This window comes from Parambassis ranga, chromosome 20 (assembly GCF_900634625.1).
Source record: "Parambassis ranga chromosome 20, fParRan2.1, whole genome shotgun sequence".
Lineage (NCBI taxonomy): Eukaryota > Metazoa > Chordata > Actinopteri > Ambassidae > Parambassis > Parambassis ranga.
The window spans coordinates 7,285,143-7,308,192 of NC_041040.1; the positions used below are offsets into that span (position 1 = coordinate 7,285,143).

At 41.8% G+C, this 23,050-nt stretch overlaps 2 protein-coding genes across 2 annotated transcripts; one reads left to right on the forward strand and one right to left on the reverse strand.

Annotated features, from left to right (window-relative positions):
- The first annotated feature begins 165 nt into the window (after window positions 1-165).
- On the forward strand, window positions 166-8,189 carry rec8b (REC8 meiotic recombination protein b). Its single transcript, XM_028433520.1, has 18 exons — window positions 166-221; window positions 393-461; window positions 660-802; window positions 1,770-1,845; window positions 2,197-2,314; window positions 3,009-3,084; window positions 3,475-3,542; window positions 4,342-4,423; window positions 4,731-4,785; window positions 4,972-5,167; window positions 5,474-5,608; window positions 6,097-6,172; window positions 6,489-6,658; window positions 6,905-6,944; window positions 7,060-7,129; window positions 7,213-7,314; window positions 7,850-7,956; window positions 8,093-8,189. The coding sequence occupies exons 1-18, from the start codon at window positions 166-168 to the stop codon at window positions 8,176-8,178; spliced, it is 1,725 nt and encodes a 574-aa protein (XP_028289321.1). The 3' UTR covers window positions 8,179-8,189.
- Window positions 8,190-12,183: 3,994 nt separating this feature from the next.
- LOC114453067 (importin-4-like) lies at window positions 12,184-21,765 on the reverse strand. Its single transcript, XM_028432714.1, has 30 exons — window positions 21,380-21,765; window positions 21,046-21,132; window positions 20,870-20,949; window positions 20,733-20,774; window positions 20,501-20,630; window positions 20,221-20,400; window positions 19,987-20,052; window positions 18,892-18,993; window positions 18,731-18,814; window positions 18,451-18,609; window positions 18,278-18,331; window positions 18,063-18,172; window positions 17,855-17,963; window positions 17,521-17,650; window positions 17,224-17,337; window positions 16,969-17,082; window positions 16,711-16,834; window positions 16,483-16,594; window positions 16,275-16,399; window positions 16,102-16,179; window positions 15,939-15,996; window positions 15,377-15,482; window positions 14,967-15,160; window positions 14,153-14,203; window positions 13,928-14,053; window positions 13,398-13,624; window positions 13,183-13,315; window positions 12,980-13,084; window positions 12,511-12,580; window positions 12,184-12,351 (listed from the first exon to the last, which is right to left on the reverse strand). The coding sequence occupies exons 1-30, from the start codon at window positions 21,443-21,445 to the stop codon at window positions 12,221-12,223; spliced, it is 3,267 nt and encodes a 1,088-aa protein (XP_028288515.1). The 5' UTR covers window positions 21,446-21,765; the 3' UTR covers window positions 12,184-12,220.
- Between the last annotated feature and the right edge of the window lie 1,285 nt (window positions 21,766-23,050).

Genomic DNA, 23,050 nt, shown 5'->3' on the forward strand with positions numbered 1-23,050 from the left:
GAATAGTTTTTTTTTAATTACCTGCAACCTGATTGGTCCAGAGTGATTTGGGGCGGGAAAATCGTTTCGCTTGCTCTGCAACAAACAAGGTTTTTAGTTTTTTCCATCAATCAAATTCGTAAATTTTAACAGGTTTGTTTAGGTGTTCAGTATCGGTAAAACAAAATGTTTTACTACCCAAATGTCCTCATTCGCCATTCTGGATGTTTTTCCACAATCTGGTGAGTTTGAAAAAGCTAGCATGATAGCAAAGGAGCTAGCAAAGAAGCTAGCAATGCAGCGTTAACCTGGCTCCTTGACCTGGTTATTTATAAATAAAAACTGCTTCTGGTATAATAATTTGTCAACTAGCTAAGTTTTGTTTATAAATGTAAATGTGTTTTATTATTAAGGTTAGCTGCCACCAGAGCTATCAAGGTACCTCGCAGAGAACTTCTCAGAGTCAATGTCAAGCAAACATGGTAAGAATATCATATATCATATCATATAGCTTTGATCATAGCGAGGTACATGACATTAAGACTGTTTACATTTTACCTGATTTGATCTTTTTTCTTCTGTTGGCTGGGAGATAGATATATTAGCCATCTAGCTAATTGGTTGTAAAAAAATGATGGGTCTGTCTTACATTGTTAATTTGTAAATGTTAATGTTTACAGCGAAGATATCGTGGAGTATGTGACTGCCCAGGTTCCTCCACCACAACCCAATCTTCCCAGGCCTCGGTTTTCTCTCTACCTGTCATCCCAGCTGCAGTATGGAGTGATTCTAGTCTACCACAGGCAGTGTGGCTTCCTGCTTGGTGAGAGAACAGTTGCAGGCAATTAACTGCACATAATATACTGTGACTTCCTGCTAAAGTAGGTGAGAGAGCAGAGAGAGAGAGAATGAAATGACCAGAAATAGGGACTTTGCTTTGTTAGGCAATAAAAAAAACCCTCACACCGTGTGTTTAATTACTCAGAGCATGGTTCTAATTCTATTGCATAAACCTGAAAATAGAGAGTGAGTTAAAACAATTGGGGCATTTTTACAGTGGCTTGCTTAGCAGTAGGATTAGCAGAAAATGCAGAATCAGTTTAATAATGAAACAGTGAACAGCTTTTTAAGGTTAGCTTAGGTAAAAGGCTGATTGTTCAAGCAAAACACAGTATATAGATGATCTTTGTCAGTTCTCTTAGCCCCAGGAATGCTGTTTTGGTGTGAAACATACGCAGTGTTATCATCAAATATGTGTACAATACATATGTCCCATTTTACAATGATTTAAAAGCCAATGTAGCACTAATGAAAGCTATATCGTCAAACACAGCTCAACGGTCTCCATTCATCAGATCTTAAATTACACCCTGATACTGATATTGCATTGGACAGATTCACAGTCATGCTGTGGTCATGGTTGATCAAAACCGTGAAACATAATGCAGGATGATCACCAGTAAATGAGGCCAAGAAACCAGCTACAGTCTATTGTCTCTATCTGGATCTAGCAGTGGAATTTCACTTCCATCCATAGAAGGCTGTTCCTGACAGTTGTGTAAGTGAGGGCTAGATGTTTACACTGTGTATTTAATAAGAACACCATAGTGGAGTATTTCTTCTTACTTATGTGTGGACCAAGACGTTTATAACAATGCAAATGAAACTTTCAAACTGTGAGAAACCCTCCTTTGCATTGCTGCCTTTTGCATTTTACATGCATGTAACAACTGTTTCTGCAATTCAAAGAGATGTGTGTGAAAACTTTTGTTCCTTTTTTGATTTTCCAGAGGAAATTCAACAAACCATTGACCGCCTGCTGCGTTCTCAAAGATGCATACGTATCGACATGGCTGAACCTGACAGGTCTGCACACACACAGCACTCACTCACACTCACAAAGTGTAAGAGAGGGCATCTAAGCCTTTAAGCTGAACCGTAAGATGGGGAAGATTTGGGGAAGTCTGAGCTCAAAGGCCTCTGGTGGAATATATATGAGGATATATTGATTGGGAATAAAGACGTGTGTGAAGGCAGAGTTTTACTGAATGAGCACTGGATGAATTGAGGTACAGTTGAGTGAATGATTTGTGAATGTTTGTTAAGGCACATGACGTATGAGCTTATCTACAGATGTGATGTATCTTTACGCATTCTTCACTCAAGCTATACATTAACCCGGTGATATTGTATTATTTCCATGAAACACTCACACAGGATGGCCCTGGATGTTCTTGACGGCCTGTACATGATGGAGGAGGCAGAAGGAGCACAGGACCCATTCTTTGGACTCATGGAAATGCACCAACTCCCCAGCCCCTATAAAACACTGCAGGTACATTTGTGACAAAGCAATACACTGTTGGTGTGTCTCTCTATTAGAGACCTTTGCCCCCTTCTCTTGCATTGTTGTTAGACTTCTAATGTCCAGAACAATTGTAATTTAGTCTGTTAGCACCAAGCTGCTATGGGTGATTGTTACTAACCACACACTAAAGTAAAGAGCTAAGAATAGGTTGAGTATAGCCACACCCTTTGACAGATAATGCACAGCATAATCATTGCTCAAGCTGTCCAGTCATACCTTTTCCTGAATACATTTTTTGGTTGGAATGTACAGAAGTCTTTCCATGAGTCATGTTTTTGGCTTGTAGGTCACTCCCATAGGCTGCAGTCATGTGGTATTCTTTACACTGAGTAAATCACAGCAGTGACTCTTACTCCCTGTGGGTGCAGTAAATCTGGCAGACATGGCTGAACTTTTCTTTACTTAAAAGCGCCATGCATGGCTTTATGAGAACAAAAGCCTGTGTTACATTTAAATTCAGATCCAAATTTCAGTGTTTTATCAACAAGTAGTTCACTACCGATACTGAGCAGCTTTATTGTTCGAGTACAAAAAGACAAAACCCCGGAAAAAAAAAACCAATTTCATCACTACCTACATGTTTTAACACATTTCAGTTCTGTAAAGAAATCTGTTTCTGTATTCTCTTTGTTACATAATGTTTTTTAATGTGTATTTCTAGACTGAGTTTGTGATGGCGGAGGTGGATTCACAGCACTCCCTGGTGCCCAGTCCCAACAGCACACTTGGCAAGGAGGGTGAGAAAGATCATTTAGCATTTAAAACACAGGGGCATTGTTTATGTTTATGGGTTCATAAACATAAAATAGTCGCTTAATTGTCTTGTGAAACAAAGAGCAGAAACTGGTAACAGTAAATCCTGTTTAGACCATGTCATCTAGGAGGTATTATAAATAGATCTGTCGATTGGCCTGAATCTAACTGTGGCAGAATTTAAACTGTAGTAAGATGTTGTTTCTTTTTCACTACTTTTATCAAGTGTATTATAAGAATTAATGTAATTTTATTGACATAAATTGAATTAAACGCATTAGTACTACTAACACAGTTGGACCTCAGCCCATCGCACATGCTTGCTGTTCTTCAAACATGGCCTGATCCTAATTTCTCCTGCTGGGCTACACCAGATTTCAGGTCACCTCCAGCTACGATCACCATGAGAGAGAAGGAGCAGTTTGTCATCCCCACTGCTGAGGTAAACTCTCTGTCAGAGTCCAGGGACAAGAAAAATACTGGTCATCATTTTAAGATGCATCCTGGTGCAGGCATCCTGGTGAATCACTGAGCTGTGATGTGGACCATGTTCCCACAACATGTCTAGTTGACATCTTTGTCACATGTTGGATGCTCCGGTTCCTGTTTGCCTCATGCTACATGATGAAGAAGCGACATTAAAGCCAGTAGTGGTGACAGTGATGTATAGGCTTGTTGTAATGGGTTTGTGGGAGGAATTTCTTTTAGTGTTCAGAGCATACCTATCGATTTTTTGAATAAAAGTTTTATTGGTGTGAATAATGCAGTAGTTAATGGTGTAGACTTATGTGGGACATAAAATACTGGAAGCCTGAATTCACCTCTCACTCTCCACAAGCTCAAAGAGAAGGCAGAGTTATATTGCTTTAGTCATAAAGTGCACATGTGCTTCACGTCGAGCAGTACCTTCACATACTATTAGCCCCTCTTCCTCTGTCAGTTAGGGACTGATAATGCTCCTGCTGAGACATCATCAGCTGATGAAGAGCATTTTGGCTTGATGAGATCTGACTTAATTACATCAGCCTGCACTCAGTTTGTTCACAGAGAGGCATCGCTCACTTTACTGCTGTCCTCCGCCTCCACGGCTTTATTTTTTCATTGTAGCTGTGATTGTGATGTCTATTATCTTTCTGTTGTTTCTGTATTTTATCGGTATGTCCATGTCATATATTTATCTCTTTAGGTCTTTGATTTCTTTTTTTTGTCTTTCTCTGATTATCCCTTTTTTTCTGTGTCAGTATTTTGATGGTGTTGACTTTCCTGAAGCCACAGCCAGAGACATTGACTTGTTGTTGGATCAGCCAGAGCTGTTTCGCAGAGGTCTGTCACAAGCATTGATCATTTCAGCTGAGAATAAGGAGTGTGGATAGTCTGTCTTATATTAAATATTCAATGTGTAAACAAAACTCAACGGCTAATTTTTCTCTCAATCACTTGCATTTAATCCGCTCTGCTCTTAAAAGAGTAGAGTGGGAGTTATTTCATTTCTTAATAAGTGTAAAACAGTTAAGGTCACAAAACTCCTTAAAAATAAGAAGGTCAAGTTTGCATATTTGCTACTTAGCAATCAAAGCTACTAGTTGGATCTATATATTTTATCTGTGAGCATTATCTGTTTGTTAAACAGAAGTTGAGGACCATGCAAGCAGAGACAATGAAGGAGCCATAACTTCCATTGATCAGTAAGTTGTCTCCCAGGTTTCTGTCTGTGAGTATCAGCTCGTCCTTACTGTCTGTTCAGCCTTAGCACTGTCTGTAAAGAGTAATTGGTCAGTAAATTTATCTCAAAGCTGTGACGCTGAGATTTTTAATGTCTTGAATAAAGCATATTTGGTGTAATTTGTACCTTATTGTGTGGATGTTTCCAGGCTGAAGGAGACCATGTTGACGGTCTCAGAGCAGAGCAGTATGTTGCCGATAGACAAGCAGATAGGTCAAACTGTGGGAGTTTCTTTGGCAGCTATTGCCCAAGAGATGACCCCTCAGCATGTTACCATGCCAACTCCACCCTCTGGGACATCAGAGACGGCTAGAGACAGAGTGACAGGAAGTCCCTTTGAAGAGGTGTGACAAGAGTGATGCTAGCCTCTAAATATTTTTGTTTACATTGTTTTAGTATTTTTTAGTTATGTCAAATATTACCCATCAGATCCATGACTGGTTTATCTACTGTATGTTCTTAGTACATGGGACAAAGGTAGCCATCAAAGTGACACATGAGCATATTGTCCCGTTTTGTTTTGGAAACAATTCACGGAAACCACAGGAGGAAGTGTAAACACTGATTCATACTTTCCAATAAGATAATAGGAGTGTGATGTCATTTGCACATTTTGTTCTATAAACGTGTTTTCCTCACGTGACCCTCAGATGGCGGATCCCCCTCTAAGGAAGCGTGGTGGGCGACAGAGACGTCAGCTGCTCTTTGCGGACCGCCACACCCAGATATCTGACAAAGAGATGATGCAGCAGCTTGAAAACCCGCTGGCTGAGACACTGGACCTGGTAGTAAAACATGAAGACACTTAGTTACTAAGCAGCAGATTTGTTTGAACTGAATCCAATGAAATATATTTTCTGCTCTTTCCCTGTCAGCCACTTCTTCACAAACACACTCTCCCAGCAAATGTACTCATTGTATGTGTGTACAAGAGTCTACACCCAGTAGTCCACCTGGTTCACTGGCATCAATAGCTCACTGGTGCATTTAATTTACTTTCTTTGCTGCTCTGTAATCAGCTGTTGCCAAATGTCTGTTCACCAGGGTGTCAAGTAATTAAAGATCAGCTCTCCGGTTCTCTTCCTTCTTTTTCAGCCCGCTGGAACATTGCTCATTGATTTTATTTCCTCCCTTCTTTGCTGCTGTTTTATTCCCTTCCTGAAATCCCTCTGAGATGCTGTGATTGATTTGTTCCCCTTCTCTTTCCTTGCACTCAAAATCATCACTATTACAGAACCATCATGCTGAATTTGTTTTTTTTTCTCTGTCTCAGTCGAAGATTTTGCTGCAACTTCCATCACTGACCAAACATGCCACTCCTGCTCAGCTCTTCAATGCCCCCTGTGGATGTCAGTACCAAAAGCTCCGGTTTTTCCTTGAGCAGTAAACACCCTGATAAGTATTTTGAAACTGCAAACAGGAGGGAAAAATTAGGAACACATACGATAAGTAATAAGTAAAGAATTATTCACTATGAATAAGTTACGTTTTTAAGGCCCAAAACTCAACTTATAACACAGTAAAGTATTTAGGCCCTTGCATTAAAAATCCTTGCATGTATGTAAAGCATAATAATTAAAAGTTAAAAACAATACTATACAAAAATCTTTAACCTGTGTAAAACCCGTCTTTAGCCTGTGTATTCTGCCTTTGACGTCTGCACAGTGTTCCTCCATGCTGACCTCCAGTTACTATGGAAACAGCAGGCCTCAATCACCGTCCTGCCTGGACACGGGGAACAACAGACAGACGAGGATGAGGTGAAAGGGGAGTCAGAGCAAGACAGAGAGATATTGAGGACGGAGGGGAAGAGGAGGTACTCGAACATGAAGGAGGTGGGTCGGTGTAAACAGTGTTTGTAGCAGCAGCACCTTGCGTCGGAGGGTATTGAAAAATAATTGTAACTCCACCCTCATGCAAGACTGGATTTGTGAAACTATGGCTATAATAATAAGGGTTTTCCATTACACAGCTAGCCTGCACTTGGAGTCTGCCAACTGAGTGTGTTCGGCTCAGTGGTGAGACAAATTAGATTATAAACCTTGTTTCTATTACATGGAACTCTACTTCTTTTCTCTCAGATGTCCACTGAGTCAGGATCGCAGACTGCAGAGTGCTTGTGTAAGAAGTCTTCTTCACTTAGACACATATTCATCTCCAGACCGTATTTTGACAGTAAACACATCATTTCTTTGAAACTCGCAGCTGTTCATGGTGTGTTTGTGTGTCTAAACAGCTGTGTTAGATGTGGACATCTCCAAAGCAGAAAAATCTCTTAGCGACATGATTACCCCTGTCAGCAGATGGTGAGTCTCAGATGGAAAGACAGATGGACAGGTAGTTGAATAGATGGATACAGATCAGTGTGTGTGTGTGTGTATTTGTGTAGGTCTCCCCAGGAAGAGGTTCAGCCAATGATGGAGGCTATAGTGGAGGAAAACATTGAGATTCCCGAGGCTCAGACTGACACAGAGAGCAGGGACATGCTGAGGTGCCTTTTACCATAAAACACATTTAGAACACAAGTTAACACACACACATTTTCACAGGCAATTATGAACCATCCTTTTTTCTACATTACTCAAACTCATGAAAAACCAATCAGCAGATAAACATGTTCATGTAAAACATCCAGTTTTTCTAAACATAAAGTCCCAGATTTCAGCTGCTGAATTGGTTGTGTGATAAACTGCATGGTGTGCAAATGGGATAAGATGCAGGCCACAACATTTAAGGTCCACTTTTGAATTTTGTGGTGATGGTTAGGGTTGCTAATGACTTGTTGCCTGCAGCGTCGCAGGTTGACCCACTTTCTAAGATGTTGGACAGCTGCTTTGAAATTCAAAATAGAAAGCAAGCAGGAGACCTGAGGGATAAGGCACATTTTCCCATTATACCCAGACCGAGACACTGGAACTATTGTATTGATGGTCCCATAGATTTTGTAAATGAATTTATAAATTTCTTATACTGGAAGCCTTATTTCTACACTTTTCCATATCTGAGTCTCTGCTCCTCTTTTGTAGCTGGATTGCCTCCAGCTTGCAGAGGCAGAGTGAAGTCACCTTTGACTCTTTGCTGACCCCTAAGGCCGACCGTTTCACTGCAGCTCACACATTCCACAAACTGCTGGGTGAGGACATCAGAACCTGCCGATCTCTGTTGATTACCGTATCTGGATGTTGGTTTCAGTTTAGTGACCCTTATATAAAGTGCTGTCTCTATAGACATGTAATGGTGTCAATCTGTCACATTTTTCTTCCCCCCAGAGCTGCTGTCTGCTGGTCAGGTGACTGCACATCAGTCTAAACCTTATCATAACATCTCCATAAATACTGGCAGGATGGCTGCATGAACACACCTACAGTATCACACAGTTCATACACAGCCTGTCAATATATTCGATCCTTTTATATAAACAAACACTCATCGGTTGGTGTTAGATGTTTTTAGTAGATTCTTTGAATTAATAAGAACACATTCAACTGTTTGATTTTAGCCACTGTTTTTAAGACTGTTTAAAACATTTCTCTTTTTATCTGGTTTTAAATTGTTTGTATGGTTGTATTTTTTAAATCTTTTACCCACTGAGTTTGTTTGTGATGTTACTGTTACTGAACTCTGGACTAAGTAGGCTTAAAATAAAGTTTGTATAAATTTTGTGCTTTTAAATGATTTTAACTATTCACTAGTTTTAATTAATGTTTAATAAAATGTTAAAATCCATAGTGCAGCATAAGATCTTTTTTTTGGAAAGCTGTAAACATATTTAACATACTTATATAAGTGTTTATGTTACTGGACATTTTTTTATTTACCAAAATCAATCTTTTTAAAAAAAAAAAAAAAATAACATTGCAAAGCTTGGATTTGCTTTGTCTAACCTATATCTACAGAAGTCAATGAAGTGTAACTATAAAGTACATTAGATTCACTCCCTGCCTCCTATGGGACCAGATTTTGCCTCACTGGCAGAAAACTCCTGTCTGTCCTCATGCCTCACTAACTCCACACAATTGAAGCGTTTGCTTGTTAAATGCACGGCTGTGTGTGTGTGTACATAAGAGCAAGACCTTCTCCATGTGGCACCTCATTGTGACTGAGAGGCCTGAGCTGAGGTCAGTGCTGCAGTCAGACAGCAGAAATCCAAATTCACATCAGCATACTGGAATGGCATTCAGGTTGAAGGTGCGGCGCCAGGAAATGTTCTTTCCACTGTCACGCAATGTTTCGGTATATCAAAACACATACAACTTTTTTTCCTGTTGTGTATAAATACCAACATATCTGCAAATAAGTGGTGACTCCCTGTTTAGCCACTGCCTACTGATGCACCCCTGTTGGAATTGCAGGACAAAATACTGTGACATCACAGTGTTTACAAACACTGAGCGCACACTGCTGGAAAACAGGGTCAGAGGCAGGTTAGGGGAGCAGCCATTAAACTGTCTGATTATAATAGAAGTGATAACAGGTTGCTCAAACGGCAGCACATCAAATCTGACAACAACAAAAAAAAAAACAGTTCACGATTTAGCCTCACTTTGACTATATATATTCTCAAGGCTTTACGTCACCTGTTTTCCTCAACAGCGCTGCAGTAAAGCTTGTATCTATGTGAGAGGATTTACAATGGCTGCCCATGGAATGTTACATGTTGAGTCCAGAGTGCAGGAGTGGGAAAAGACCTGCATGACAATAGACATGTTTACATCCTAAAGCGTGAACAGCTAAAGAACATTTTTTTTTTTTTTTTAAAAATGGATAATGTGATGTTGAGCTGTGAAAGACCCATATTTCAACCTCCTGTTCACCTCAGCTGTCAGACATAAGAGGGCACTAACAGTGATGAGTGGAGGACAAGATGTGGTGGAAGGAATCAACTCATTATACAGCCATAAATCTGTCGTACACACTGAACCTGGAGTGATCTCTCAGCAATATTAGGTTTTATGTCACCAAATTTCTACCCAATTTAAATTCAATCATGTCAAACCATATAAGAATTTCGTTACCGAGTGCACCTCCTCCAGGACACACACACTTCCTCTATTTAGAGCATACACCAAACAGTGACCTCACTGTGGTCAGAATGATAATCCACACAGACACCTGGCAGTACAAACACCACCGTGCGTCCATCACCTCTTTGACAGTCTAATAAACCTAACATCTGAGCGACACATAGCACACATTCATCCTGGCTGCTTATATCAGGCCGGAGGGCCCAGCACAAGTCTGTATGCATTAGATGCACACTCACACTTTCCACAGGCCTTTATCATTAGAAGAGGCAGAGCTCTGAATCACCGGCTCCTGAGAGGAGGAGAGTGCACCAGCCTGTATCTGCAACTACACAGGCTGTGAATCAAGAAGAGCAGGAGACAAAGGGTGTAGAGAGATAACACACAGGTATAATACATCACATTGTTTTCTAAGATACAGATCTGTGAGTCAAGCTGGCGGCAGACCAGACAAAAAGCTTGTCGGAGGAGGGAGAGCGCACCAATGTGGAGCAGGCGGACAGAGCCCGGGACAGCCCAGCAGGCGGAGAACTCCCTGGGTCACACGGCCTGATGGTGCGTGTTGAACTGGAGAGGGAGATCCCCATGTCGGTGATACTGCCCATCCAGGTGCAGCCCGACCCAGCCCACCAACCCTTCCCATTCCTGGACACAACACTGGCTGACCTAGGCATCCAAGAGTGAGTGCATGTGATGGGTTATTTAAACAAGATTCAGGTAGATTTATGGACAAATGTGTGTGTGCATATACGTTTCCAGGTCAGAGGTGAAGGAGAGGGTGGTGTGGGTTGACACTAAGAAGACCCAGGTAAAGAATAAAACAGGGAAGCTGAAGGAGAAGGAGATCACCATCCTAGAGGTACAGCCTTAACACAGATTTGTTCAAGTGTAGACATCAGAAGGATGTCAACAAATGACACCAATGTATAACTTTTGTCTTAGGTGCGAGTGAAAGCGCAGAAGCCTGGAGACAAACAGCTCCAGGAGGTCCTGTACAGCACAGAGGCTCACACTGATCGCTCCTTCTGCCGCACGGGGATGGATATTCTGCCTTGGAAACAGAGACCCGCAGGTACAGCAATACTGGGAAAGTTAAACCAGGGAAAAAGGCATCTGTGAAGCTGTCGTTACAGATGACTCAGGGTTTTTTTTCCCCAGAAGCTTAGCTGCTAATCTGTGTTGCCACAAATAATGGAGGAAATAATTCTGCATGTGTGAGTCAGTGAGCCCCGCCCCGCTCAGCAGCGACCTCTCACAGAACGGGTGAATTGTCAGACTGATGTGGATCGCAGTGGTGTGCCACAGCCTTAGGCACTGAAATGAGATCATCCCAACATTACATCATCATCTAAAGAAAACACTGGACCTCAACACTTTCAGGAATTAGAAAAAATGTGGTTGACATTTCCCAATAATACTCATTTATCTTTAGTAGCAAAACTAAATCCATCTTCAAAGACAATCCCACAGGCATACTGTGTTAAATGCATTTTTTTGGTTGTGCTTTCACCCTGAACAGTCTGTGTGTTTTATCTCATGCATCATAATAACATACCTAAACACACCTTGTGTATGTTTTAGAGGAGAACGGACTGACGCCTGTGCAGATGACCATGGCACTAAACGACCAGCAGCCTGAGTTTAATGAGGATCAGGGTCAACGGGAGATCTGAGAAAGTCATCACCATCCAAAGCCCATTGATTTTGTTGCAAGATGCAAGTTTGCATTTATTTAGAGGCTTCAAAGAGTCATCACTTGCTCTTTGTACAGATTGAATGGCTTTACATTAACTGCACGGCAGCAAAACTATTTGTAAAAATACTTTGTTAAATTCATGTTGTAGGATACTTTTGTCTTATACTAAAAAGTAGCACAAACAGATCAGTGTTCTGCAGCATATGGTGACAAGATGAGTTTTGGCAAATTAATAGGAGATAAGTGCTTTAATAACGTCCAATGAGTCAGTTAGGGTTCACAGGTGCAGTGTTGTCAGGCCATTAGAGAACCCATTTTGTAAGCAGTGGGGGAATTTCTGAATAAGGCTCCAATGTTAAAACCTGCCGACTTACAATGGGAAAGAAAACATGTATCATTGCTCCAAACTCTGATAGAAAAGCCAGAAGTCTGTCCAAACAGTGGAAACATGGGACAGTGGCACAAACAGGAGGACAACTAAACACAGGAACTCCTAAAATAATAAAATGTGTCTATAACAAAACAGCATGCACAGAAAGAAATAAATTAAAAGTTAATACTCAGAGGTGGAACTGCTGAATGTTATTATAACTTTAGTAGAATGGTTTAAGTCACACACACTGTCCCATCTTTCATCTTCTCTGGCTGTCACTGGAGAACGAAAGGAGGTCTGTGAGTTATGAGGCAGTGATAACAGCACTGAGACTGGCCTGCTGCTGTGCAGGAAGTGAGGTCACAGCTGCTTGGAAGTCAGCACAGTGGTTTTGGGCTAAGTTCTTCATCAGTAAGACCAAAGTTTCCTGGGTGTCTGTAAGGGAGGAGAGGAATTATGAAAGAATACAAAAATATTAGTATGGGGGAACAGAATACTGATAAAGAGCACCAGGCAGGGATTGGCTGAGAACGCACAAGGAGCATTCAGTTAAAGAAGGTGCAGAGAGGCTGCCTGTCACAAAGAAATCTTTACCTTTGTCGACTTTCTTGTTGCCAACGACGTGACTAGATGCAGAGATGATGGGCTTCATTAAGTTCACAACCTGAAAGGGTAAAATTATTTTTTCAAAACATGATAATATCATAGCTCAAACCTGTCTAAATACACACAATGTCAATGAGAGCTGGAGGGTTTGCATGTGAAGTTTGTAATGTCTTGTTTAAATCAGCACAGTCCTGTAACCGTAATGTGTTTGATTTTACAATTCAGTAATACCGTTTAACATTAACAACATCTATTAAAAAATGATCAGAAACTAGTCTGATTGTGGTCAGAATGTCTGAACACTGCTTTGGATTCATGTACTAAAATCTTCCTACAGGGCAGGAAACATGTCTAACATGAATCCCAACAGACAAAAAACTTCTCATACACGTAGATACATGCATATCCTCTACATCAGAAGTTCTAATAACAGATGACCATTGCTTTTCTATCATACCAGAGCAGGACTGTGTGTGTAGAGCATTGCCAGGCAGGTGTACACTGTCTTGTTCTCCGCCATGTCCTCTTTGAGTGGAAGATGGGTCACCAGAACAGGCACGACCTGTCAGTAAGCACAGCCTGTCATCTGACTGAAGTGTCTTCAATTCAAACTCTGGAGCTTTGTCCAAACTATGATTAATCAACTTGTAAAAGACAAACCTGCTCCAGAGGGACCGCATCCACATTACCCATGATCATCCTGCACAGGGCACCACACAGGTTGTCGATCACCCTGAGGTCTGACTCCTTGCTGAGCAGGTTGGAAAACACAGACAACATCATGGGATAGTCTCTGGAACCCACTTCGCTAAGGACCAGCTTTTCTCGCGTTCATTTATAATAATGCAGACAGAATAGTACAGACAGAAGGATACGATACAACAATGGGACCTGCTGCCTGAGCCAGGCATCCCAGGCCGAACACACTGTTGTTGCGAACTTCAGCGTCGCTGTCCTTTGCTCCAGCTACCAGCGTAGGAAGCAAGCGATTGGACAGTCTGCCGGCCATTCCACGGCCCCCAGGCACATTTATGAGGGCTTCGAGGATTTCTCCAATCGTACCCACGGCAAAGGATCGCTCTGCCACTGTGCATGTGGATTTCTACCAAAAACAGACAAACAAATTACACCTTGCTGAATTCTACAAAACACACACTGAACCAGTCATTCGCTCGTGTCTGCCCTGCAAAACTGCTGACTGTGCAGGGTGCTTTGCCTCCAAAACAAAACATCCTTGTATCTACTAAAACGATCACATTTCCCAGCCACCTATCCCATTTTGTGCATTTAAGCCAGCCTCATTGAAACAGCTTGTAGTTTAATTTATACAAACTTCCTTTTTGTTGCACTTGCATCACTGAGAGTGATTAGTGGAAAGAGTTACATCATCACTGCACACACTCACAGCTTTGCCCATGATGAAAGGCAGCAGGTCATTGAGGAAAGGGGCAAAGCTGTCTGCAGGAACAGACGAGGCCAACAAGGGGATTCCCTCCCCAGCAAACTCCAGGAGCATGGCATCATACTCTGCCTGAAACAGACAGAACACCAGCAGAAAGAACACTCCATAATTTATTCTTATATGGCAAGACATGACTCAATCACTTATATGTAGTTTGATCTGTGGTACCTCTTGGTCTTCATCATCAGCTTCATCACCACCACTGTCCTGACAAACGGTCTGAGCAGACAGAAAGACAATGTTAGAGGGTTTTCTAATGGAACTCTAAAGCTGGATCCATACTCCACGAGAACAGAGAACTCGCTCCTCGCTGCCGACATTACGCCGAAAAAATGACGTCATTTTTCTCTTGGAGCGCCTCTCGGACACATGGCCCGGGCAGAACTTTTTCTCTCGGTGTGCGAGAACAATTGTGTGATTGGTCGGAATTTAGTGGGCGTGATGAATGTGGAGAAGCGCAAGGGCTTCTTCAGGTGCAGAACACACAGACAGAAGGAGGAAGTACAACAACGATGGACAGTTTACATGAGCAGCTGGCAAACAGCTGCTGGAAGGAGAAACACGGCACACAGAGGAGAGTGTCTGTCCAAAAGGTGGCGATAAAAATTAATCCCAGTATTGATCACGACATTACAGTGGCTGACGTGCACATTAAACACCGGGAGAAGGGATGCATTATTCCACTGATCTTCTATCTATTGTCATGCTATACGCTTTCTTCCCTGAGCATTATCAGCTCGTTAGGCCAGGTAACCACGACTGTGCTCACATTTTGCAATAAAATTGCATTGTCAACCTTTTGTGTGTGACGTGTGCAGCGTCGGAGGGCTGCATGCACACACACTTTTCGCGGAGTATGGTACCTCCGCGCCGGAACGAACGTTTTTCTTACTCTTACCACCGGTGGAGCGAGTTCTATGTTCTCAAGGAGTATGGAACAAGCTTAAGCCAGCACACCTCTGTTAGTCATCCCCGTTCTCACCTTTTTTTTGAGCACATCCCGGATGACGTAGCTGATGTCCTTAAGGCGGGATGGGTTTCTGAAAACCTCCTCCTTGCAGGTCTTGATGACGTTGTTCATGGATTCCAGAATACCCATTACAACCTGGCGCTCAGGCTCTTTTCGCACCGTTTCCACAAAGCAAGGAAATACAACGTCCAGTAATTTCAACAGGGCTGCATGGGGGACACAAGAATTAGGATTAGGAATAGTAAAAGCAACTGTTTTAGACACAAGTTGGCTGGACTCCACCTTAGTAGCTGCATTGGGGTGTAATCTTAAAATTTATAGCCTGTCTTTATAAAAGTGTTGTCCTATTTAATTTAATGTGATTTTGATCATTTACATCTCCTGCTACAGCAGAAAACAGCGCTGCCCATTCCCTGTATTACCCTGGTGGTTGGCCTCAGTGGGATTCTCCTTCCACACTTTGTGCTGTGCTCGACAAAATTGACCCATGGCTCCAAAAGCTGCCCTGCGGACATCCTCGTGAGGAAACTAGGCAGATAAGGGAAAATACAAGAAAGTATCAAGTTGCAGCACAATGGGTGGTGCACACACAAACGACAGGTTAATGGGGTCACAACTAGATAGACCATCCCACATTTGAAAGGCACTGGTTCAAGGTCTAGTGACAGCAAATAATTGCCCTTCTGAGGTATTTGTTTACAAAGACATCCATTGTGTATCAACACTAGGGAAGCTACTGCATTTTTTATGCAACACACAAGAGGAATGGCACAACAGATCATTTTAAAATTCACAAAACAGTTCCATTTGTGAAAACAACTTTTACACCTGACCTAAAAATGAAGACATGTGTGGCAACTAGAATTATCAATGTGCCTACAGCCATTTTCCTTCGTAGCTTGATACAAACGTGCTGCGACACAAAGCGTCCTTCACAGGACATTAGTCAAACACTGGGCCTACCAGCCAGACAGAATGACTTACATTTCTCATCTCATACACCTGCTGGAAGCAGGACTCCAGGAAGGGCTGGAAGGCAACACTGTCAGAGGAAAAAAAAATTTCACACACTGTGACGCCAGAAAGCTCATAGCCATGTGACACATTCTAATAAACTGATTAACTAATTGTTAAAATCCCACATTACCCAGAGTTGAAGGCAATTTCTCCCAATGCGTCACAAGCATCTTCCTTTTCATCAATGTAAGAGTTTTCCACACTGAGCCTGAGAGGAGATATGTTTTATCAGGATGAGTGCTTTTTTTGCACTTTTGCCTAATAGGGACAGTAAATATAAATGTGTACATATGGGAGACCTACCCTGCAACATCTAAGGCATCTGTATCTGTCTCATCATCCAGAAATTCAACTTTATCTTCCTCATTGTCATCATCGTCATCATCATCATCCAGCAGGACAAATGTCTTGTCCTCTTCAAGGTGTGCCTGAGGGGAAAAGAAGACAATGCAAAGTGTAACAGAACATCTTTCATAATCTGTTGTAAGAGTGATATGTGTATGATTCACACCGTAATGCCTTCACTGGACTTGAGGGCCATCAGCATGACAGTGGTTATGGCAGAGAGGTGAGGATTTAGGCAGCCAGGACTGACTGTGGATACAGCGGAATATAGACAGTACCTGACAGAGGGGGGGAGGAAAGAGTTGCAGAAAACCAGAGACTCGAGCAGTGTTAAAAACAGTGTTGTGGTTTAACCCACTGGGTAACCGAAAAGAAAACACAATGAGTTACATACGTGCAGCGCCTCAGGTCAGGATCATCGATGGTATCAGTAAGGTTAAGGCCCAACTGAACACACTCTGCAGCAAGAGGACTGAAGACATCTGTGCCGATGGTACGGGCCAGCACAGAGAGAGTATCTGAGAGTCACCACAAAACAGGAATGTAATCCATTCATTAGAGGGAAACTTCACTGTAATCCACAGAAACGTGTTACAAAATACAAAAATCGACTCTTTTCAGGTTTAGTTACAATATTGGGGATTTTACGTACCCAAGGATTGAGTTTGCAGAGATCTCATCTCCTCAGTAGTCGTTGTCAAGAAGCCTTTCAGGCTTTCAATAACTGGAGGGAAGTAGGGAACTAACAACTCCTTGGCAGCGTTGGCTGATAATAAAGAAAACGGGGATGGGGTCACTTCAGTTTCAGATAAAGGTTTCTGCTTTGTGTAATTTCAAAGAGTTTGGCAAAATAAGGTGGTAGATTTACATTGTTGTGTAGAGGCTGGACAAACATTCAGAGCCTTACCTATAGCACCAATAGCAGACACGGCTAGTTCTTTTATCTTGAGGTTGTCAGTGTTGTTGAGAGCTGACAACATAGTGTCCATCAAAGTAGGCAGGTAGGGCTCAATATCAGCTCCTGTTTAGGCAAAGATATTCGTTTTTCTTTATAAATAATTGTACGGTGGTATATTTTGAAAAAGACACCAATAAATCCTCAAAACGAATTAGAATTAGTCAGTCACCTGCTTTACCAACGAAGACTCAGATGCCCCTTGGACATAATTTCTCTGTCATTGCACAAACATTTTTCTCAGCTTACCTAGATTTTCCATGAAGTTCTCAAGGGCATAAAAGGCCTTAGTGATGTGGCCAACCTTGGTCCCCTTCAGGGATGAAAGGTAGCCCAGAAGCAAAGGCATCAATTCTGCACAGTACTTACTCACATCAGGCTACGAAACAGAGAGAGAAAAACTGAGTAAACAGCAGAAAGTTCATAAATATATCTGAAGCATTTTTAAAAATAAAGGGTGCACATGAATACAGCCCCTATTAAAAACACAAGTCTCTAAATTATGAGTGCATCCCAATACCAATAGATGCTTAAATAAAAATCAGTAAATCCTGAAAGAAACTGTACATAAGCCTCAAGTCACCTGCAAATGTTCAGAGAACTGTCCGAGAGCAAAAAGGCCAGCACTGCGCACCACCTGATTACTGTCAGAAAGACTCTGACATACTGTTTGCAGCACTGATGACAGCATCCTACCAAAGAAACACACAGACATGAAGGTTAACATGTTACACTTTTACCTTTTGAAGTAACACACTCAAAGACAACTAAATGAATAAAAGACAACATACTTGGTGCGTATGTGGTCTGCACATCCTTCAGCCAGCACAGCAAGACACATAAGACCGCCTTTCTTCTGATATGGATCCTCACTGGCAAGGCAGGCTTGAGTGAGCGGCATCTATTGCACAATGCACAACACAATACATTCAAAAAGCAGCTATATGCACCAGGGTTCTTACACAGTGAACCTCCAATAGAAATAGTTCACAGGTAGATAACTTACTAGTTGTTGGAACAGTTTCTCTGGAGGCATGTGGAGCGCCATAGTATCAATAACCTGGAAACAGACAAGTCAAGTAGTTCAGTCTAACTTATATCTACATATGGATGTTAGAGTTTCAGCAAAGTACAAATTACTAAACAATGAACTAAAGCAACTGAAATATTCTTCCACACCTGAGCAGCAGAGTGTTTGGGATTTTCGTTGTCTATGTCATCTCCACTGTCATCTTCCTCCTGATCTTCTGGGTCCTGCTCACCAGGTGGGGGAGCTGCAGTCAGTACAGGGAAAATGACCTGCAGGATGGGGCTTAGTAGCTTCTGCTTCAGCACCGTCTACAAAACAAGGCAAAAAAGACATTGAGCTTCAATTATCATCTATAAGTTAAAGATTCAACAAAAAAATCCTGCAGAAGTTGTCTTGTTAGTAATTACAAACAGAACATAGGAACTTTACCTTGCTCTTAAGCTTGATGAGAGAGGCAATGCAAAAGAGTGCTTTCACTCTTAGAGAGTTACTCAAGGTGGTGTCTCTGCCCACCTAAAGCAAACATATGCTGTCATTATCTCAGTTACAAAACGGAAAAAAAAAGTAGAGCACCAAAATAACAACCCTACCTCCAAGCAAAAACCAACAACATCAGCAACATGAGGAACAATGATGGACACCTCGCTCTCGATGAGCTCATCAAACACCTCCATGGCCTCACTGGCTTGATCCTGTGCAGGCACAAATGATGATTAAGCAGGTCTGCTTCATTCATACCTTTAGACTAGACCAGGGGTCGGCAACGTTCAGCATTAAAAGAGCCATTTGGGCCGGTTTCCCACTGAATAAAGCACACTCGGAGCCACAAACCCCTAACTACTAATCTACACCCATTTGACCACTAAATTGAAGGTAATATTAATCTATATATAGGCCTAATATAGATAGATATAATATTTATCTGAACAAAAAAATGCCAGTTTATATGTTATTTTGATTTCAGTGTGCCGTCATTCATGTCCTCCATGCCGTAGGCTACAGTAGTCAACCTGAATTATGAAACACGTTAGTTCAGGGTCCGATATAAAAATATATATTTTCAGAATAACAGCTTGTGTAATTATTTCTTTCACCTCGTTAATGTGAGTTCTGCTCTGGAACTTCACTGCACAGCGTATCGTATCCATTTCAGGGCTGTAAGACGTCACTTTGATTTTCACGAAGGATTGAGCTCTCATCTGTGAGGTTGGAGTGGTGTTTACTTTTAACGTCGTTCACGATGGAAAACACCAGCTCGCACAAGTATGAGGGTCCAAAGATCGACAGGACTCCAAATACAAACTTCCATGTTCATATAAGTGTCAGGAATGTCATTTCATGTAGGCTGTCGAGCACGAGTTTGTCCGGTGTCACAGGTGCCGCGCACACACAGGACGCATATTTTGACAAAATATTAAGTTTTATTTTAATGTCAAGAGAGCACCTCAATCTCCAAAGAAACAACTACTACTATGAAAAAACTAAATGAATAAAATAAAATACATTTAAATTAAACGGCCATTATTTATTCATATTATTATTATTTTTTTCCGAAAATGAGCTCGCTGCCTGGGAGCCACAACAGAGGGATGAAAGAGCCTCATGCGGCTCCGGAGCCGCAGGTTGCCGACCCCTGGACTAGACCATCAACATAAACAACAGTGATTTTAAAATACACAATCTACCTGATTGGCCTGGATGAGGTGTTTCAGAGCAACAATCAGACCTGGGATGATGGAACGCATCTGGTTCTGTTAGAAAAAAGTAAAGTAAAAGAAAGAATACATTTTAGGCCTTACACAATGACTGTTTTAACTTAATCTGCAATGCATTCATAGTAATATATTGACATGTGTAAATGTAATGGCTTAGAGATTTATATACTATCCAGACAGGCAACAGTAGCATTAGTGCCTCACCATCTCTTCAGTGCCGGTGAATGCAGTTATGGCTGTTAGGCTGAGGATACAATAGTACAAAGCTGTTGGATTGTCATGGTCCTGCAGCACACTGCTGAACAGCTGTAGCAGCTGCTTGTAGTGATGCCTGAAGGACTCAGGATTGGACTCTATCACTTTGTTCAGCAGGAGGAGGCCAACCTGTTTGGACAAAAGAGTGCTGATGTTTCAGGATTACCATTAAAAAACAGGTAGAGTACTCGGACAGAAAAGAGTTCATAAGATTCCATAATCAGTGCACCTGTCTGTCACGAGGGTTGCTGCTCTTAGTGGCTTGATTGAGAAGCTGCAGCAGAGCAGGCCAGCTGTCTGGTGTCTCGTGTTTAACCATAACTGCACAGAGTTGGGACAGCGAGTGCTGGACTGTGTGCCTGCAAAGTACACAGATAGTTAAAGGACGCACTGTGCAGCAGCATTTAATGTACAATATGACCAAAACCTGTGGGAACATTCAATCAAAGAAATGTGCTTACTCTGATTCCTGCATGAAGGCCTGCAACACCACTGCCTTGAGGCTACACGAATAAAGGAAATGTCACAATTATGACTAATTCAGCTTAATCTAAAAATAACCAGTAGGTGTGGTGGTATTTAAAAACACACAGCCTACCTCTCTCTGTCATTTGGGCTAATCTTCTTCCAATGTTTCTTCACTCTCATCCTCAGCATCACTGCAGCCGACTGACGAATCTGGATCCAAGTCGTAAAGTGAAAGAACAGGTTTTGTGTAATTTAGACATAAGCTGTCACTCTCCCACATCGATCTCATCTGCAGAAAATTCGTACCTGAGGGTTTTGTGATCCACTCATGACAGCACACAGGGCTGGTATAATGGCTGGGTCTTTAAAAGCCTGCTTCAGCTTGGCTGTGGCCTAAAACAGGACATAGACATCATCAGAAGTAGGATTTCAAGTAAACTTCATACAAGTTATGATAAAACATACAGAAATATTCTGGGCAGTTTACAGCAGCATTCTGAGCGTGACAGCTAACCAAGAGGTCACCTACCGTTAACTCGGTTACGTTAGCTAGCTTAACTCGATAACGGTTACCGGTTTTTGTCTTTTTTTCTGTTGTTAAACATCTGTCTAACTTTAACTAAGCCATGTGTGTTGTTACCTGCTGAATGACTGCGTTGTCAGGCTCTGTCAGCTGTGACAGTAATTGTTCAAGTTCTTCTGACATCTTCACAGACCAGAACGAATCGTTTTCTAACCGTTAATATTTCCAATAAACCCGGACAGATAAACGACCTTTTCTTTTGCGGTGTGGCTGCCTATGAAGGCTCCAGCTGTCAAACACATAAACACCGTCTCGCCGGGTTGAAGGTTTTAAGGATAATTATCGAGTTTCTAACGAAAATTAGCAAGAAAAAGCAAAAAGTGAGAAGTGACGGAGCTTAAAGACAGAATTTATCAGATTCGAGCCGCGAGCTCGCTCCGGTCTGAACGCTCCAACAGCGAGCACGCGGGGCAGAACCGTTCAGGAGCTCCATGTGAGTTGGGTTAAAGGGACCAGATGACCTCAGCGGGTTTAGTTTGATGGAAAAATCCACAGCGCCCCCACAGGAGAGGAGGCCGCGGTGCAATCTGGTTACATTACAATTATTATTTTTTTTAAATCATTTTCTAATGAACGACTCCAACATCAATGTGGATTGCTGTAGATTTATGTCTGATAGATTAGTCAAAATGATGTATATTTGACTAAAGCTAAGTTTAGAATACATTAATTAAAGTGGTGATTGAGATCAAAATATTTATTAAAAAAACAACAATAATATACATATATATATTAAGCTAACATATATTTTGCAAAACACAACACTGCAAAAAAACAACTAGTTTAAAGACTATTAGGCCCTAGATAAATGTACTGATCTGGAACTGAGGCTCATGCAAATATTAGGTCATACATGGGACAGTCAACAGACTTAAGGGATAAAAGGCACTCTGCTAATAAAATTTACACTTTGGACAGCTTCTCTATATCTAATGTGGCAATGAGGAGGTTGAAAGCCAATATAAGTGTTTTTACATTAATTTTGAGTATTATAAGGTCACTTACGTGTGGCCATACAGGAAGAGGAACTAAAATTGTCTGGGTACAGTGAATGCTCAGAGTCAGAGGTCCTTTTTTACCTGTTCTATTTTTCTGGTAGTTATCATCAGATGTTGACAATGCTGAACTGAATATTAAAGGTTATTTTTGCTGTTTATTAGTAAATCTAATGGCAACTATATCCATACTCGAATGTAAAATGATGCAATCTTAAAATGGGGAGATTCTCAGGCAGGCTTTGAGGAGACTCACATTCTGCGCTGCCTAGTCTGTTTTTTATTTTATTTTAAAAATGTTATTAACCAGAGTCAGAATCATCATGATCATTATTTCAAGTGTGGTCTTGCAACTTAAGCCGAATAAGCCGACGTCATCCAGGCTCAGTTTCTTTGGAGCTTGCAGTGCGTGTTGTGTTGGAAACGCCCACACACCTCCATAAAGTGAGGTGCAGTGAGGTCGAGCTCCATGTTGAGTTTCCTGTTATCCCGCCACTCACTTTACTTGGCCAAAGCAAAGTGGCGACACCTAGCGACTAGATGGTGGAACCGTTTTCTCTGCTTCCATTGGGACTCACTTTGTCTCCTCCCCTCACGCAGACTCCTGGAGTTCTGGCAGCAGCCGAGAGGGAAGTCTCCCCCAGGCAGACCCTGCTGAGAAAGATCTTGACAAGGAGACATGCAGCAGGAGCCCCGATGCCAGCGAGGAGGTTTCTAGCTCCCTTGTGGATGA

Coding starts and splice junctions, on each gene's coding strand:
- rec8b (XM_028433520.1), top strand. CDS start 166: ATGTTTTACTACCCAAATGTCCTCATTCGCCATTCTGGATGTTTTTCC. Junction 1,846..2,196: donor GACATGGCTGAACCTGACAG/GTCTGCACACAC, acceptor ACACTCACACAG/GATGGCCCTGGATGTTCTTG. Junction 4,786..4,971: donor GCCATAACTTCCATTGATCA/GTAAGTTGTCTC, acceptor GGATGTTTCCAG/GCTGAAGGAGACCATGTTGA.
- LOC114453067 (XM_028432714.1), bottom strand. CDS start 21,445: ATGTCAGAAGAACTTGAACAATTACTGTCACAGCTGACAGAGCCTGAC. Junction 20,950..21,045: donor GTGGATCACAAAACCCTCAG/GTACGAATTTTC, acceptor ACTTGGATCCAG/ATTCGTCAGTCGGCTGCAGT. Junction 17,083..17,223: donor GTCTGCTATTGGTGCTATAG/GTAAGGCTCTGA, acceptor CTTTATTATCAG/CCAACGCTGCCAAGGAGTTG.